Source organism: Mchenga conophoros, linkage group LG5 (genome assembly GCF_057382185.1).
Source record: "Mchenga conophoros isolate Kocher_MC1m ecotype Shallow Benthic linkage group LG5, M_conophoros_male_GT1.1, whole genome shotgun sequence".
Taxonomy (NCBI): Eukaryota; Metazoa; Chordata; class Actinopteri; order Cichliformes; family Cichlidae; genus Mchenga; species Mchenga conophoros.
Window position 1 is genome coordinate 32,160,502 of NC_140530.1, and position 20,084 is coordinate 32,180,585.

Below are 20,084 nucleotides of genomic sequence, written 5' to 3' on the forward strand. Positions count from 1 at the left end.
ACTCAGAAAAGCTTTTAAAAAGATGAGGCTTTTAAGTTGTTGGAAATCGTTTTTATGTATTTTGAGCAGCTGACATGCATTTGGAGATGCTTGCATAGTCAAATGTAAACGTAGTCAACACCACTTGCTAAGCATCACTGGGTCCATTCGTGTCAGATAGTATTTTTAGAGCATTTCCTGCTTGACAGTCTCGAATTTGCATGAAACTTTTATGGTACAAAGTTTGAACATACAGTTTAATATGGTTGTAAATTTCAAATCCTTACAAAAGAGAAAGAATGAATGAATTTCTGACTTAAATATTGATTCATGGAGCTGATCATTTATATTTACTGGTCATTTTATTAGGTACACCTTGCCTGTACCAGCTCAGACATCTTTTTGCATTTAGAATTCTTCATGGTATACATTCAACAAGGTGGTGGACACATTCCTCAGAGGTTTTGCTCCCTATTAACATGATGTGATCTTCTATTGCAAAATTGTGGTGAGCCTGCGCAAATTTTAGCCTCTGTTTCCTGTTCTTAGCTGACAGCACTGGCATCCAGTTTGCTCTTTTGCTACAGTAGCGCATCTGCTTTGAGGATCAATATGGTGTATGTTCAAAGACGCTCTTCTGCATACCTTGATTGTCAGTGTTGGGGAGTGTTCCGTACGGAATACATGTACCGCTGTTACGTATTTAAAATACAAAATATGAGTAACTGTATTCCGTTACAGTTACCGTTTAAAAAGGTGGTATTTAGAATACAGTTACTTAGTTGAAATAAATGGATTACACGGCGGTACTTTCCTGTTTCATATTGTGGCGGGTCAGGACTGTTTGGGTTTTGTTTGACAGCTATGTTCTGTTGTTCCAGGCGGCAGCGTTACGGTTGCCATGGTTACAGGGTGACGCTCTCTCTGCGTGTTTCCTGGGTGAGAGAGTGCCTTTTTGTTGTTGTTTTTGTTGTGCTAAGCTAATAGGCAGAATGCTACAGGTATAGCTCTAAAGAATGTAGTCCGTGCTGCTGGGAGAATGGACTGCCATACCCTTATGTGTCTGTGAGCGAGGGAGGGAGAAAAAGGAAAAGTACGAGCTGTCACCGAGCAGAAACGGGAGCTGGAAGCATGTAATAATAATGACTGCAGCCAAGAAGAGAGCCTGACGAGCCCAGTTGTAAGTAAGCTATTAAGACTCGACTGTACACTGTGTTCGTGTTTTCCTCTGAAACAATAAGTTTCGTTGCAGCAGCCTTTCAACGCCTCTCTCTGTCTCTCGCTGCAAAGTTGACCCAGACAACAAAGTAAAGCTAGTTTTCAGCTATGAGCCCGACATGGAACTCACCATATTAGCCAGAGGTCCCTTTGCTACGGTTCGGAGCCGCGGACCTTCAGTAACAGTAATAAATCACAGCAATAGTACAATCACGTAGTTGTAAACAGCATATATTAAGTAATCCAAAGTATTCAGAATACGTTACTCCCATCGAGTAACGTAACGGAATACGTTACAGAATACATTTTTGGGCATGTATTCTGTAATGGAATACATTTTAAAAGTAACCTTCCCAACACTGTTGATTGTATTGCAAATGCTTATTTGACAATCGATCCCTTCCTATCTGCTTAAAGCTTTCTGGTTATTCTCCTTTGACTTCTGCCATGAACAAGGCATTTTCAACCCAAGAACTTCTGCTCACTGGATATTATCTCTTTTTGGACCATTCTCTGTAAACACTCGAGATGGTTGTGTGAGAAAATCCAAGTAAATCATCAGTTTCTGAAATACTCAGACCAAGCCATCTGTCACCAACAAGCATGCCACGTTCAAAGTCACTTACCCTAAATCACTTTTCCTCACTCAGTGAACTTCAAGCAGGTTGTCTTGACCATTTCTACATGCCTAAATGCAGTAAGTTGTTGCCATGCGACTGGCTGATTAGATATTTTTTATTAACGAGCAGTTAAACTATAAATAACATAGTGGCAGGTGAGAGTAGCGTTTTATTCAGGCCTTTTTGTACTAACTTAAAGTGCAGTAAGGTCTGACAGTTCCAACCATATCAGTAGTTGAGGGTAAATTATTTGGCTGTCCTTTTGACTTTATGAAACTCATCTGTAAAGTGCAAAATACTTGTATGCAAATGCTAACAGATGAATATTTAACACACAGTTATTTATAAAACATGGCAATGCACAACGCAGTTGAGCAGGTGAAGGAGAATCACTGTCAGTGTCCACAGAGCGTACAGCTGGCCGGTGGCACCCGTGGGGTGGGCTTAAGACAGTTTATACTGAAGCAGGGCAACTAACAATGTTATGTGTGATCAAAATGTTTGCCCAGTGGCAGCGAATGACTAGTTCTTCAGCTAAATATAGACATTTATCTGATGGTGTGTCGTCATTTTGCTCAAGGACACTTTAACAGGCTGTTCATGATTGAATCTCCTCAATGCAGTATAGTAATAGTAAATACTCTTCATCTCCCATCCCAGTATGCTCCACTGTGCTGACAGTGGGTCTAAATCAATCCTGGAGGGAGAAGAAATAATAATTCCAACTTCCTTCCTGGTCACTGGCACGGTCCACTCATCAAATTAGCTTTAATTGAATCTGATTCAGTGTCATTTATTTACTAACCAACTAGGGGTTGCATTTCATCCTCTCTCAGGAAGAGTATTGTTTAGAGTAATCAAGAAGGAAATCTTAGAAGAAGTGTAGGTTGTGGAACAAAACACAGGTTAAAATGTGAGGCGAGTGAGAGATGAGATGCAAGTTCAAAGAGCGAGCTTTGTTTTCCCAGATACTGTTGTGTAGTACATCTGTATCAGCCAGCAGGCCCACGGGAGCCCCTGCTGGCCAACACAACCACTGTTTGAAACAAGCAGATTCAAGAGGCTCTCCCTAAGGCCAAGGAAAATGGATATTGATCTGGAGCCATGACTAAATGGATTAAATTACAGAGTAGTGTTGGTAGCAGGGCAGCAGAGAGAATGAGGCAAGAGAGAGGAGGAGGAGGAGGAGAGGAGGTAGAAGAGTTGGAGGAAGAGACAAAAGGGAGGAGGAAAGGGAGAGACAAGGGGTATTGAAGAACTCTACCCAAACCTTTGCCTTGCAGACTGCTTTCTTTCTCCCTGATTCTTTTAAACAATAGTCCACCCAGTAGCTCTGTGCAATCATCCCCTGCATGCCGTACTGAAGCATCACCCTGGTCTTCATGCAGTTATGAGCCAAATGGTTTTAGAGGAATTGCTGGTCAGGGGATTATTATTTTCTATTCAGCCAAGGCTGCTGGATGGAAAGAGTGCCAAGTGCATGCTGGGAGTGAAAGGAGATGCACCATCATGAATACAGAAGCCAAACTATCTTGCAAAGAGCGTAAATCTGGGCGGAGGTAGCTGGCTGTCTGCCGCAGTCTAACCTGTTTGGTATGAACGGTTAATCAATCAGCAGTTCTGCTTAAGCCCCTCTGTGCTGAGGCCTCGCCAATGGGTCTGGGGGTCTGCAGAGAATAGCTTTCCGAGTGCCTCTCTGTGAGCTCTGAGTGTTGATATTCGTGACATTAATGCGTTGACTTGTGACAGGAATATCAAAAAGGTGAATGTGAGCTGCACTGTAAAAAACGGAAAAAGATGAGAAGAGTTAGCAAACATCAAAAGAATATAAAGTTAAGCTAGTTACATTTAACCAAGATAAATCAAACATCCTTACATTAATAAGTTTGTTGCAATGAACCCACAGAGAACTATAACCCAACACTGTGAAGCTTTGCAGAGCTCTGCAGCACCTTTCAGCTCATTGTTTTGGTTTAAAGTGGACTGGTTCTCATATAGTGCTTTTCTACTCTACTTCAGCACTGAAAGGTCTTTATACAACAGGCCTCATTCACACACATTCTTACAAGCACTTCTTTTTGCTTTCAATCTAACATTCACACTTCGATGAACCCATGAGAGAGCAACTTGGGGTTCAGTATCTGGCTTAAGGATAGTTTGACATGCGGTATGGAGCAGATAGGAATCTAACTCCAAAGCTACATAGATTTAAACTGTGTGTTTAAAGTGTGTTCCACAAAAACACCCAACACTAGCTGTGCAGCTTCAATTGGTAGTGTTAGCTCCTAACTGGTGACATTTGTTGAGCATTTAGTGGCTAAAGCACCATTTATTTCTCTAGTGAGATAAAAAAAAAAGAAGAAGAAAAGAAATTGAATTTATTTCACACTGTTGCATATCAGCTGAGTAAATAAATTCAGGAGGTCTGTTTTGTTTTCCATGTTTGTAATGCAGTTTCACGTTTTGCCGATGTGCAACTCTGATATTGGTGAATTTGTTAAAACCAAAGTAAAAATTTTACTTTCAGATTTATTTCTTAATGAGCAGTGTTGTGTGTTATATATGAATTAAAAATGCGAAATCTGATACCCTGGGAGATTCACTCCCTGACATATGTTCTAAAGGCGAAAAGGGTCCAACCTGGTGCTGGCAAGTTGTACCGAACAAAGTGGTCAGTGAGTGTATATGATAGTGTTTTATAGTGCAAAACAGAGCTCCAGTGATGGAAACATCAAGGGAATACTTTCTCCCAAAGCTCCCTTTGCCTGCATTGTTGAAAATATCTCTGCATAAATGTTTTTTTCAGGGCCTAATTTCACTCAATCCGACAATGCGGTGGATGCTCACGAGCTGCTTTGCTTCTGTAGATTTCGTTATAATACATATTTCTCATGATTTCCTCAACTCCTGAGCTCTAATCATAAACACTTTTCGCCACTCCACTTCCTCCCCTTCAGGGCAACGCTCCACTTCATGGCTGGATTGAATATTCATAAAGAGTCTGTGGATTTCAGATGACACAGGGGCATCCGCCTATGCTCGACATATGCATAAAATGTGCATTAACATGGTTTTATTTCTGTCTCACTGATGTGGAGAGTGAATGTTTATGTGACACTTAATGAAATCTATCCTTTAGAGTGTCCTAAAGAATGCATGTAATCTATCGGAGTCTCTTTGAAGATTACAATTTACACCATGCATAACTGACAGCTCCCAAAAGTTATCTGATGTGGTGCACAGCACTGTAACAGTTTGGATTGTCTTTGCAGTGCCTTCCCTCTGCTCTGCAAGTCTATAAATTGGCAAACGCAGCGTGAAGCATATGGCTATTGCCCACCAACAAATTTGTTTCTTTTTTGTACGTGGCCTAGAAATTTCCTAAACCATAAAGCCACATAAATGTCCTCTGGGAGTGTGAGATACAAAGAAATTTGACAGTCCATGGAAGCACAAAAATCAGTCACTGCACATCATTCCAGTGTCTTGGCTCTAATTGGAAAGCATTACGACTCTCTAGCTCCATCTGTTGAGAAAATTTCATAACTATGGGCAGAGGTTTGTGTTAATGGATAGGGAGGTTAGAGCCCAGCTAGAGGACAGAAGTGAATTCTTGCAAGGCGTGGAAGATACAAATGTCAGCTGAGATAATGATTCACTAGCTGCTGCAGATTCTTATGTAAGAGCTGTAATTCTTCAAACATGCTTGACTGGGTAAAGTAATGAGGGTGGGTGAACTTTCTCATTTGTCTTGTGAAACAATATTAGAAATATCCATCTGTTGTGTTTCTCTGCTTGCAATGCTGAGAGAGGCTAACACATTAACCAACACATTAATACCTGCAGGCGGAGACAACGTGCCCCTCGCATGTAGGATGAACCAAGTACGGGAGGGGCAAACCTTGAAACTTCTTTCTACAATTTCTGGTTTAAAATTCTCTAAATGTTTGCGTCGAATAACAAACCGGGACACGAGCAGCTAGAGTTCAGAGTGTATTACAGTGGCAATAATTGCATTCTAGTTTTCCGCTTTTCCTCTTTTGAGAGCAGAAGCAAACACTTTTTTTCTTTTGAGCGATGCTGTGTCAAATCCATTTTTGAACACACACACAATCCACACCATGTAATTCTGTCAGCAGCTCAAAACAACATTCAGCTGCCAACTATGAGCTTTAATTTCAAAGACACAGTTTAATTTTAAAAGCAATATCTAGGCAGATATACCGGCTCTGTGTCACCTACTTGAGTTCATATGCCAAACCCGTTAGCAAAGGGTTGACTGAAACATTCAGGAAATAAAAATCTGTCAACTCTTTTTCCAAATGTATAAAACAACATTGCCATATTCTACATTAGTGTTTAATTACAGGGGGTTTTGGCATGTGAGCTATATTAGTGGTCTTTAATCTTTGTTTATTCCAAATGCTTCAGCTGCACTTATCTATGCAAAGATGTTTTTGCATTTTTGGCTTTGTTACTTTTTCGAAATACCATCAACCCATCAGGGACTGCAGATGATAATTACTGTGTATGGCTACATCTGGGGCATTTAAATGATGGACCCAAGTGCTCACGTTAATTAATGTGCATTGTCCCTTTTCAAATAAACATTAAAAATACATTTGAGTTGCACTGCTGCCCAGCTGCTTTCGTATCACCCCAATAGAGCACTTTGCTCTCAGACTGCGGGCTTACCTCTGTTTCCTATGGTATTTAAAAGTAGAATGGGAGGCAGAGCCTTCAGCTTTTAGGCTCCTCTTCCACCTTCCAGCTTGGATTCAAGAGACAGACCTTCTCTACTTTTAAGATTAGGCTCAAAACTTTGCTTTTTGATAAAGCATATAGTTAAATCTGGATCAGGGGACCTGGAATCCTTTCTTAGTTACGCTGCATTAGACTTAGGCAACTGGGGAATTTCTGTGATGCACTTTTCTTTCTTCTCTCGCTCCCTTTGTAGCGTATGTTTATACACATCTCTGTATTTAATTGTGAGTTACTAATAATCTCTAACTCTCCCCGTGGCTGTCCCTCCCTGAGCCTGGCTTTGTTTCTTCCTGTTGAAACAGAGTTTATCCTTCCCACTGTCGCCAACATGCTTGTTCATAGGAGGTGGTATGATTGTTGGGGTTTCTGTTATTGTAGGGTCTTTCCTCACATTATTAAGCACCTTGAGGTGACTGTTGTGAATAAAACTCTTTAGTAAAAAGAAAAACATATTGAACTGAATTGATCTACTTTTTAGCTCCTAAATGCTCCACATTCTTCACTATCTTTGTTGCGTTATGGTGTACAGATACTGTGAATCGCCTTGATTCCTGTCGTATAAAGTTTTAAATATTTTCTGCACAAAGTATGCTGTACAAATTAAAATTATAAGCACAGAGTCTGAAATATTGAAGCTGAAATATTAAGGCAATATTTCTGATTAGTAATTGGGCAATTGGCTCAAGAGCAGTTTCAAAGCAAGGTGACGCCTGTGCCCTTGTTTTATGATGAATTAAGAAGATAAAAGATGTGGATCTTGATTCCAAGTGTTCAACTTGCTTTTGGTAGCTATTCAACTCTGACCGCGATGTCCAAAAAGATGTCAATGTAAGTGAAGCTGAAAAACCAAATATAATCCAATATAAACCTATCAGAGGAAAATTAGCGGTCAAATCCACAGACTGTTATAGTCTTAAGACTGAAAGAACTGGCCAGCTCAGGACCACCAAAAAGCTTGAAAGACCACAAGGATGATTGCAAGTTTTATTCTTTGGTTAATAAAAACAACTTCACAACATCTAATCTAGTGACATCTTGCAAGTAAAGAAAACTCTTGAGGAGGAAAGTGTATCATGTCCAAAATCTTTGCAATTTTCAGAATGACTGGAAAAGGAACATCTCATTATCGGAAGCATGCTGCATCCGTGAAACAGATGAGCATCTAGTTACCAGTGTTTTATGTTGTGACTGCTGATTGACACAGCAGGATGAATTCTGCAGTGTACAGAGATATACTTACTACCCTGATTCAAACAAACCAGCGTTTCACTCCCATGTATGACACAAAGCGCACTGCAAAAGTAACCCAAAGAAATTGGATATTGTTCTATGTCCAAATCCATCACTTGATTTCAACCCAGTAGCGCACGGCTTTCATTCACTGACAACAAAACTGAAGGCAGAGAAAACATCACAAGCAAGAAGCAACTGAATGTGATGCTCTGCCAGGCCTGGCAAGTAACAGCATTTAGTGATGTCCATGAGCTGTGGATTTCAACTAGTTACTGACTGCAAATGATTTTCATAGTATTAAAAATGATTGTTTTGTCCAATCAAATTGAGCCTCTGAAAATCACACATCAGTTAAAGTCACATCAGTTAATACTACAGAAATGGTTAGATTGTGACTGACTTACAATCAACAGTGGTGTTGTACGGAGGCAACATTACGAGTTTTATTAAAATTTTTGATTGATAAAGTAAATGCTTTAATACTGGCTTGGCTTAGAGTCTGAACATAAAGGTTTAAATAATTACAAGGAAACAGGTTTTTAAATCAACATTTTATTCCTCCAACCATTGTAACAAAGTACAAAAACATTTAAAATCTAAAACAAAGCAAAACCTTAGTGATGAACATTGTCAAATCAAACCTGCTTCTCTTATGTGTTCGTTGAATATCAGGGGAAAAAAAAAAAAAGTTCTTCCAATCATACACTTCAAAATGACAAGATTTGTATGGATATTATCACAAATACCAGGAAATGAAGTATTTATACAGAAATGACATAATTTAAATGTATGTTCAAGGTTGAAGACAGGCTGAGCAGGCTTAAAAAAAAAATAAAAAAATAAAAAGAGTTTAAGCCAAGTGTCCTCCGTACACAGCGGCTCTTGATGGAAACAAACAAAGCACAAAGTCCACTCAGCCTTATCTGTCTGGTCTCATCATGCCCGGCCTCACCGGCGGCATCATCATCGGTCGAGGATGACGCATCATGTTTGGTGGTCCTGGCATCATCTGCATGGGTCCTCCCATTGGTGGCCTCATGCCTCCTAGATGTAATGGTGATGGCATACACAGCTTTAGGTATTATTCATTACACCAGTTTACCCAAACGCCCACATCAGTGCGCTGACAGACTTTTTCAAATAACCTCCTTGTCTTTTGTCTCATCGGGCCACCAAGGCACAGAAATGTGTGATTGCTTAAGATATTTAAATTTTGCCAAAACTGATTCAAAAGATATTGATTTTACAGTGATATAAAAGCAAAAGAAAGGCTGCCAATCAGGAAAGAGAATTCACACAAAATAGAATAATAAATAAATATTCAAATAACCCTGTGTGGTCAACAGCTTCATCTGCATGTGTGGTCATTGCTTATGAACACACTCTTGTTTAACAAACTTTTCAAATGACTTGACTATGTTCAAATGTTTCTGTATCATGTTGAATAAATATCAATTAAAAATGGAACTAGGGCCAGGCCACACCTTCAGGTAATACCAAATTTTATCACAAGATGGCGCAACAAGTTTAATGACACCTTTACTTAACCGGCGAGGCATTTATAGCACATCCTTATTTACAATGCTGTAGTATTGGCAGTAAGATTTAAAAGAAACAGAAGTTAAAACAACAGCAACTGTTGGGGTTTAAAAAAAGAAAAGAAAAAAAAATTAAGGAAAAATGTTTCTTACCAGGCCCACCGGGCATCATGCCATGTGGTGGAGGCCCCATCATAGGCATCATTGGAGGACCTCCCATTGGGGGTGTTGGTAGCATGCCTGGACGAGGAGGACCAGCTGCATTTGAGACAGAAAAATGCCAGTGCACAATTAATGTTAAGACTCTGTACAAGTGCACAGAAATTTACATGTCAAAATCCCATAGAGTGAATCACAGTATATGCAAAGAGCCTCATTTACAGTGATATTTGACCAACAAGAGAAAACAAATATCCAACAACAGACAAAGCTTATGCTCACTACAGCTCTAAGGGATCGTTTTATTGGTTGCAGTTTTATCATCACTATCTTTGACCTTGTTTTTTTTTTTTTCTTCTCCTTCTCTTTGATCAATAAATCTGCAAACTTGTCAGTTTTGTTGTTCCCCTTAATTCATTTTCACACATGAGCTCAATGTTGGGAAATTTTAAAGAGTTTCCCTGTAGCACCACAGCAGGCGACCGTTCACTTAGATGCATTCTCACTCCTGGAAATCATAAAATAATTGAAGCGAGGTGCTTCCTGGTGGGGGGGGGGGAAATAGATTAGTCAACTTTTCTAAAAGACAACACTCAGCATACAGCCAAAATAGAGTACCAGCTAATGGATGAGGTTAAACATGTTAAAAATACTGGATGTGTATTTAAGCAGCATTTAATAACTAATAATTACATTATTCAGTATTAAATTCAGGGTTTTTAAATCTCACTGATAAGTGCAGTACTTTACACTGCATAACACCTAACAGTTTGCCTATGCTAATGTTAGTGCTAGCACCAGTAGCCATCTTTCCTTGCAGGCTAATCTGCACATAACTGTGCAGAATATGGTTACACACTGCCGTGTTGGAAGTAAACCAAACATGCAACTGTTTATTTCTAGGTTAAAGTACTGTAGAACCACACCCACCAGTATGTTCAACCATCATTTCTTTTACCTCCCACTTTGCTTGTTTTCAACCTACACTAACAGAGAAAGAGCTGCTGCTGTCTGTTAGGGCTGCAGTGGTGGATGATGGTGTACGGCCTCTTAACATCTTGCAACCACAAGATTAATAAACATTAATAAACTTATAAATTTATTAATTTATGTGATTAGAGTTGCCACAGTCAGTTAGAGTGGGGGTAACTCAACATATGTTTACCATTAACTTTGTCGTGCAGGTTTGTGGTCACAGTTTTACCACAATTTGGAATTTAAAAAACAAAACAACATTTTATTTACCAAAAAAAAAATATATATATAATAATTTATTTTCACACAACACTGAGAAATTGCTCGTAGTTGCCCTTCCTTGCACATAAACACACAACAAGAGACAATCTGCTTCAAATGCATTCTCACTACTGGCAATAATACAATAATATAAGCAAAAGGTGCTTCTTGGATAGCACTTGCAGGAGGCACATCATGTTCTGTCTCCTGCAAGCGCTACCCAAGAAGCACCTTAAAGTGAATTTACTCAACTTTACAGGGACTAGTTACATATGAACTCAATCTGACATTACTTAAGGAATGTGTGCTTTTGTCTGATCTCACAGGGTCAGATGCATCTCTAGCATACACGCTAGATGCATGTAATAAGTAGATGCTGAATACAAAGGCTCTTATTTAAAAGCTTTAAAACGCTAATAATTGGCACATAGTCTGGACTTAATACACGTTTAAGCAATCCCAACCTGAGTCATAAATCCAGCTTTCAGGAAATATATATAAAAATACTGAATTTTTTTTTTTCATGTCATGAGATGCTTTATTCATGCAAATTAATTGTTAGTTATCCTGTGGATATGACTGCTAAAGCTCCACATGTATGGCTTCTTGTTAGTCTAGTGAAATGCACTTCATTCCAATTAAAAAGAAAATGTTAACAAAATTTCCCATATGGTTATGAATTTATAAAAAGCCAGTGTCCATGTTATGGTTGGTTAATTAAATTAGATTAGTACCAAGTGTAAAGATGGACTCACCTGGGGGAGGGCCACCTGGGAACGGTGTGGGAGGAATCTTTCCCTGTTGAAATGCGGCCGCTGTTGGCAGAAAAGACAAAATTAAAAACACACACACACACACACAAAAAAAAGACATTTTTCATAAAGATTATGAATCCTGTACAGATCCCAATCTAACTTCAGTGCAATGCTCTACATATGGAGTCCAACAAATGGGATCTTTTTAAATGGGAGAGGAAGTAACATAAAAGTGACTTCAAAAAACTAAATCATGTGTCATGTTTAAAAGCCACAAAGAAGAACTTAGTCTGTAAAACAACAGATTCCTCCACAGTGGACAAAAACACTCATGAGCTTTGCATTTTATATATGGATTAGTGGTATGTAATCTCATAGGCCCAAGTAAGCTGGTGTATAGAGCCCACTGGTTGAACTTGGATATCCTACATGAGTGCAAAAGCATGCCCGTGTGGGATATGTAACAGGCTTTTACTGTCTGCCTCTAAACCAGCTTACTAAATATGGAAAAGAGCATGCGGTGCCTACATTAAGCATATAGACGGTTTGCTGTACAGTGATCCCTCGTTATAACGTGGTTCACGTTTCGCGGATTTTTTTTGTGCAATTTTGCATGCTTTTTTTTTTTTAAATTACAGTGCATTGTGTTCTGCGTCCTGATCGGTTGTAGACAATCGTCAAACAATCTCCGCCATGCCGTGTCACCTGTCCAGGACAGAATGTGTTCAGCTTGTCAAATTTAAATAAATCTTCGATCGCTAGCAGTGTGACTCTGAAGTGCTGTACTATATGTTTGTAAGTTTTCTCCCCAACAAGCACAACAATGTCGACGAAACGTTTTGCACCGTCAAAGGCACCTGCAGTAGCACCCAAAAGGCAGAGGAAGAGGCTTACCATCGCACAAAAAGTTGGACTTCTGGACATGCTAAAGGAAGGTAGAAGTTACCGTATTTTTCGGATTATAATATAATACTGGACTTATTTTTCTACGAAGATTTGAACTTTGAGGGTGTTTAAACAAGAGAGAAAAGTGTGAAAATCTTCTTGCCTGTCTGAGAAAAGTGTGTGTAGTGAGGGGTTTTACAGCCTTAAAACATCTATAATAACAGTAAAAAATAAAGTTGGCTACTTCGCGGATTTCACCTATCGCAGGTTATTTTTAGAACGCAACTCCCACGATAAACGACGGACCACTGTACAAGCAAATAAAAACATCACTGATACTGCCACTAGAGGGCACTTTCACATTTACGATAGGCTTGTTGGACAAGTGATCTGTATCCAGAAGAGCTCAGAGTCAGAACAGAGTTTCTCCCCTGATCAAAACATGTTTTGTCATCAGGAGACTATGACTCAAGCTTCCTAATCTTACCTCAAACCAAAGCCTATAGTAATTTTATTCTTGACACAAGACATTCAGACAATAATATTCTTACTTGTTTTATCAATCAGACTCTGTGCTTGCTCCTCCATCCATTTCTGGTAGTAATCTTTCACATTTTCTTTGTGCTTTCGGCCACTGCAGTGGGTTTTCCTCACTGACGGCTTAAACAGAAACAGAGTAAAACCATGAGATATTTAACTGGAACAGAAAAGACACACACACACACACACGCGCGCACGCACGCACACGCTAATGCCTTTCAACAATTTGATATGATACAAACAAGACTTACCGAATCATGTGTAAGGTAGGTATCACAGTAGTCACAGTAAAACCTGAGGATTAAAAAAACAAAACCAAAAAAACCCAGAGGTTAACTTTTTAGTATTTGTGTTGGTTTTTTTTGTTTTTTTTGTTTTTTTAAATCCAGACCTTTTAAATATGACCAATCGGAGATATTATAATTCTGATCATTTATCAGTACATATCCATATTTCTATATCTATGTATAAAAACTAAAGCTGACACTTGTGAGACTTGCCTTTGTGTCAAAGTAACTGAGGATACAATAGAGAAGAACATGAAGGAGATTTTCCTGTCCTGGCATTTTATAGCAGATGACACCTTTAAAAATATTCTGCAGTAGATCAACAACAGACAAATACCATGAATCAACATATGAATATTACCTTATGCTTTTGAAGGTAAAGTTACAGCGGTTTTATTAGAGACGCAGCTAAGCGTTTTGAAATTTTGCATAATTTGTAAAGGTTTAATTTCTTCAGTACTGAAGAGCAAAAATTTGGCTTTCTTGCCAGAGGTCAATAAATAAAATAAAAACAAACAAACGCGCTTTGTGTTTACATCTTTTTGCTGAATCAGTTTACCTGCTCTCATTTGCCGTTTTAGCTGTTTGGCGTTTTTTTTTTTTTTTTTTTTTTAATAGTTTGTTGAGCTTTAACCTGAAATCCTGGTGTTTCTAGCAAAATACATGTATATTTAAAATAGGGCTGGGCCATATCATACCATTCACAGTAATACCGGTATAATTTCGGGCAATGATAAGAAAATGAAATATTGCAATAGAATATGGGTAAAACGCACATGCGCAGTGCCTTTCTTTACATATGCACATGGAGGAAAAAGAGTGCCGGTGACAGCGAATGAGAAGGGCGAACGCGGATCGTTGAAACGGATGAACCAGAATTGGTTTGTAAAAATGCTGCAACTTCAGTGGTGTGGAACTGGTTTAGCTTTCGCCCGTCAGATACACAACAAAGCTCTGTATTTGGTAGCGCATGCTAGCGGGCTGTCGTTATTACTGTGTTTTTTGGAAAATATGACACACTTAAAATAAATCCTTTGATTTTTCTGAAAATCGGCAGTGCCCCTAATAAAATCCCGTGTGCCTTATGTATGAATTCTGGTTGTGTTTACTGACCTGAAAACGATTTTATGTGGTATACACACACAATATCTTTTAGTGCGCATGCGCCAACCAGCGTGCAGCCTGTTACAGTCGCTCCTGCTTTTCTCTTAGTTTAGCTTTTTTTTTTCTTACGTATTCTTTTTTTTCCTGACTTGTATTTTCCTCCGTTTTCTATCTCTTACTCAATCATGTGGATTGAGAGAGTTTTTGTTCTTCTGGTGGCCGTGGAACTGTTACTTTTATCAAGGAACGGGACCGCGGCACATCTCCTACACGCACGGACTGTTTACTCCAGAGATCAGCTGATCGCCCTGATGCCGGCCGGTTCGCTGGCCAGGCCCGCAGAAGTACCAGCTGAAATTTGGAGGAAAACACATCGGGGATGCAGAGGTCAAGGACAGAAGAGAAGAAAAAAGGTGACGGTGAGACAGCGGAGGCTCGAAGCGAGGAGGAGGTTTAAACCGTGTCTGCCGTCTATCGTGATGGGTAATGTGCGATCGTTGGCAATTAAAATCGACGAGCTCTCAGCACTGGTACGGAGTCAGAGGGAATACCGAGAGTGTAGCCTGATGTGTTTCACCGAATCATGGCTGCACCAGGACATTCCCGATGAGAATGCTTCCGTGGAAGGCTTCCACACTGTTCGGGCGGACAGGGACAGCATCGCTAGCGGTAAGCGGAAAGGAGGTGGGCTTGCTGTTTTAGTTAACAACCGGTGGTGTAACCCTGCCAACATAACAATCAAAGAAAGGATTTGTTGCCCGGACACTGAACTGTGTGCTGTTGGACTCAGGCCGTATTATTTACCCAGGGAATTCTCTCACGTCATCTTAGTGGCTGTTTATGTTCCTCCCTCTGCTAACCCCACAGCTGCATGTGACACTATCCACTCTGCCATAGCTCGGCTACAGACTCAGCACCCGAGTGCCTTTATTGTGATCTCGGGTGACTTCAACCATGTATCACTGGACAATACACTACCAACATTCAAACAATATGTGGACTGTCCCACCAGGGGAGAGAAAACTTTAGACTTACTGTATGCTAACGTCAAGGATGCATACAGCTCCTCCTCCCTCCCCCCACTTGGTAGGTCAGATCATAACCTGATTCACCTCACCCCCTGCTATGTGCCAATTGTGAGGAGGGAACCTGTGACCACCAGGACTGTCAGGAGGTGGTCAGAGGAGGCCTTAGCAGAACTACAGGGCTGTTTCGAGGTGACCGACTGGGAAACACTCTGTGAGCCTCACGCCGAGGACATCAATGAGCTTACTGAATGTATCACAGACTACATAACTTTCTGCACAGACTCCATTGTTCCAGCTCAGACTGTTCATTGTTACCCAAATAACAAGCCGTGGGTGACTAAGGACATCAAAGCCCTCCTCAACAACAAGAAGAGGGCTTTCAGAGGGGGCAACAAAGAGGAGGTGAGGAAGATCCAGGTGTTACTAAAGGACAAGATCAGAGAGGCTAAGGACAATTACAGGAGGAAGCTGGAGTGGAAACTCCAGCAGAACAGCATGAGAGAGGTGTGGAGGGGCATGAAGACCATCACTGGATTCAGGCCAACCAACAGCAGGGGAACTGAGGGAGGTGAGAATAGAGCCAACGAGTTGAATCTGTTTTTCAATAGATTCGACACCACAGTGTCTGCTCCGACCCCCACAACCTCACCTGTAGTTAGCCTGGAATCCAGAGCCACACCACTGTGCCAGCCTCTCTCTTCACATGGCGCTGTTGCCTCCTGTGAGATTCCTGACACCCCTCCCCCACCCATCACCTTCACTCAATACCAGGTTGAGATGCAAATGAGGAGACTTCACTCAGGCAAGTCTGCTGGACCAGACGGAGTGAGTCCCCTTGTCCTCAAGACCTGTGCCCCCCAGCTGTGTGGAGTCTTTCATAAACTGTTTATGCTGAGTCTGAGTCTGCAGAGGGTCCCGGTGATGTGGAAGACATCATGCCTCGTCCCTGTACCAAAGACACCACGTCCCAGTGGCCCCCAGGATTACAGGCCCGTGGCATTGACCTCCCACATCATGAAGACCCTGGAAAGGCTCATCCTGGACCAGCTGCGACCCATAGTAAGACCACACCTGGATCCCCTTCAGTTCGCTTATCAGCCTCGTCTCGGAACAGAGGACGCCATCATCTACCTGCTCAATCGTGTCTACACCCATCTGGACCAGCCGGCGAGCACTGTGAGGGTCATGTTTTTTGACTTTTCCAGTGCTTTCAACACCATCAGGCCGACCCTCCTGGGTGATAAGTTAGCAGCGATGCAGGTGGATGCTTCTCTGGTGTCCTGGATTGTTGATTACCTGACAGGAAGACCACAATATGTACGTCTCCCACAGTGTGTGTCTGACAAGGTGATCAGCAACACAGGGGCACCACAGGGGACTGTCCTCTCCCCCTTCCTCTTCACCCTCTACACCACAGACTTCAGCCACTGCACAGAGACATGCCATCTTCAGAAGTTTTCTGATGACTCTGCGGTGGTTGGATGCATCAGCAGGGATGATGTGACAGAGTACCGGGCTGTGGTCGACTCCTTTGTCACGTGGTGTGAGCAGAATCATCTGCAGCTCAACGTGGCAAAGACCAAGGAACTGATCGTGGACTTCAGGAAGACCAGGAAACACTTGACCCCTGTTTCAATTCAGGGGGTCAGTGTTGACATTGTGGAGGACTATAAATACCTTGGAGTACACATTGACAATAAACTGGACTGGGCTAAAAACACCACAGCACTTTACAGGAAGGGCCAGAGTCGTCTCTATTTTTTGAGGCGACTGAGGTCCTTCAACATCTGCCAGAAAATGCTGAGGATTTTCTATGAGTCTGTTGTGGCCAGTGCGATCCTCTATGCTGTTGCATGCTGGGGGAGCAGGCTGAGGGTTGCAGATGCCAACAGACTTAATAAACTAATCCGTAAGGCCAGCAATGTTGTGGGGATGGAGCTGGACTCCCTCAAGGTGGTGTCGGAGAGGCGGATGCTGTCCAAGATAAAGACAATGTTGGATAACACCTCCCACCCACTCCATGACATGCTGGTCAGTCACAGGAGCACGTTCAGTGAGAGACTGAGATTACCGAAAAGCACCACTGAACGACACAGGAAATCATTCCTGCCTGTGGCCATCTCCCTGTACAACGCATCCACTTAACACACTGGTTACTGCTACAACTACACATGTTTCTTTTCCAACTATTTATTTATGAGTGACTTATGTATGTATGTATGTATGTATGTATGTATGTATTGTACTATTCTTAGTTAGTGTATTGTCTGTCTTGTCTTAATGTTGGTTTAAAATGGAGCACTGTAACAAAAAATAATTTCCCCCAGGGATCAATAAAGTATTCTGATTCTGATATTACCGTATTGTGTGTGTATAACCTCTTTTTAAGTTTTGTGGATATTCTACACAGGCACGCTGGTTTGATTTTCTTGGGATGCTCAGCACATCAAACCTTGAAGCAGATGGACTACAGCAAAAGAAGACCATACTGGGTGTCACTAAAATCTGCTAAGAACAGGAAAATGAGGCAACAATTCACACCAAATCGTTGCCTTGGCAGACAAAAGATTGAAAATATGTTTTCTGGTCTGACGAGTCGCTACTTCTGTTGTGATATTTGAACGGTCAGAGACTGGTGGAAGCAGCATAAAATGCTGGATCCATCCTGCCTTGTATCAATGGTTCACGGTTTGATGGTCAATAATCCAGGTAAGGAAATCCCATAAGGTTTATTGAGTTCATCTGTAAATAACATTTTTCAGTGGGAAAAGTATGGATGAGAAATTAAACTATTCACCCACTGAAAATGCTGCATCCAAATAAAATGAATCAACTTTTAAACAACATGGTGTACCTGAGTAATGTCCAGCCCTTTAGAAACCACAGTTTTCCAACAGGGTAACACCATGTCACATGTCAGCTCAAATCACCACTACACAAAATATTCCCTCTAATATATCCTTTTGTATATTAGAAGTGTGTTGTAAAGGAGAATGCATTTTTTAAGTAACATATGCTCCATGCAGGTGTTAGAAAATGTCCACCTAGATTTTGAGATGCCCTACATGAAAAGTCCCTCCCGGCTGGAAATATTTACCTTTCACAAAGGATAGCATGTATACTTCTGTGGTCATGCAAGAAATGTTTACATTATTCTTATTTTTCAGAAATAGATAAGATATTCTCGGGCCAGATGACTCACTAATTTTAGCTAAAAAATACTTTTAAAAAAAGGCAAACGCCACTGTAATTCTGCGGGAAAAAACAATGAAAAGTTTGAACTAAATACACATTTGTTTGTTGGACCATTAGGAACCGCGAGAAAACTCGAACAAAACAGTGAATTGCTCTGTAGTTTAGATATTTGTTAAGCGTATTACACAAATTACGTAAGCCTCAATAGAAACAATTGAGAGACTGATCTGTTCAATATCACAGACCCATGACTTCACTATCTGTCGATATTTGCTGGTAAACGTTTATGTTGGCTTTCGCTCCAGCAAATAGCCAGAGCCCAGACACAGCTTACAGCCTCGGTCTGAGCATACCCCGGTTATTAGTCTCCAGGGTTTTTCTTACCACCAATTCTTACTTAATTTAAATACAAACGCACACCAATGCTGTTAAACGAAATAGGTAGAAGACTTATCAGTAAAAACAAATTTTATGTGAACTTACTTCGGCATGTTTCACAGGAACCTCCACCAGAAAGCGCGACGCCGGTGCTCCCAATAAGCGTTCCGACAAGATATGGAGACCTACACAAATTTAGTTCCGCCTAAAATCGTGCTATGGAAAATTACATGGTTTTCTTTCTTCTGTTGGTATTTAGTTGTTATCACAGCCATGGCTTAAGTCACAAATTAGCATGTATGTGGCATGTATTGGCTTTAACTTGTTAACCCAGTTTCTAAAACCATATATTAGATTTAGTAGTTTGTTAACTGCAAATGACATGAATTGAATTTTGTATGTGTTGTATGTGCTTTTTCTTTAGTTATTGATGAACTCACAAGTTAGTTGTGATTTAAATACAGTAGATGAAAAGTACAATGATAATAATAATAATAATAATAATAATTTTTTGACATTTAGTGATTTCCATTACTATTAGGCAGTACATACTACCCCTGCATGTAAATGACGTAATTACATTCGTAAGTGCAACCAAAATCAGCAACTTTCAAACAAACAAACTAATTACATTTTTTAAACCCACCATATTATTTGTACCAATAATAAAACAATTATATTTTGCAATCCAGTTAAAAAAAAAGAAGGTGGTGCAGATAAAGGGCACCATTTACATGCATGTAGTAGATTCAGTGTTGTTCAAAACAAAAACAAAAAAAACCCCAACATAAATAAAATAAATGTGTTCATTTCTCCCAAGACACTGGACAGGAAATGTTGTCAAAAGCACTATATTCATATAACCCCTTATATTGATAATGAACAACACAAGTTTTTTAAAACTTTGTATTCATTTATCATTTATAAAATTGAAAAATGGGGATTTTGAAGCATGACATTGATACATAAAATATGATTATGTGAATAGATAAAAGATTAGGTACATGAGGTATAATGTTAAACTGTGAAAATTTGATATATGTAAATGATATATACAGATCGTTATTGATTTATATATTTCTTTCCTGTATGTTGAATTTTGCTTTCAAGCATAATCACTTCATAGAAAGGTTAAGGAAAAGTACATCTTTAAAAAAGTGAGTTT

The 20,084-nt window shown here is 40.2% G+C and overlaps 1 protein-coding gene across 1 annotated transcript; it reads right to left on the reverse strand.

Annotated features, from left to right (window-relative positions):
* Positions 1 to 8,350: 8,350 nt before the first annotated feature.
* Positions 8,351 to 19,113, reverse strand: snrpc (small nuclear ribonucleoprotein polypeptide C). Its single transcript, XM_085274941.1, has 6 exons — positions 19,025 to 19,113; positions 13,179 to 13,221; positions 12,939 to 13,047; positions 11,503 to 11,562; positions 9,506 to 9,610; positions 8,351 to 8,858 (listed from the first exon to the last, which is right to left on the reverse strand). Exons 1-6 carry the CDS (start codon positions 19,030 to 19,032, stop codon positions 8,734 to 8,736), a joined length of 450 nt encoding a protein of 149 aa, XP_085131067.1. The 5' UTR covers positions 19,033 to 19,113; the 3' UTR covers positions 8,351 to 8,733.
* Positions 19,114 to 20,084: the final 971 nt, after the last annotated feature.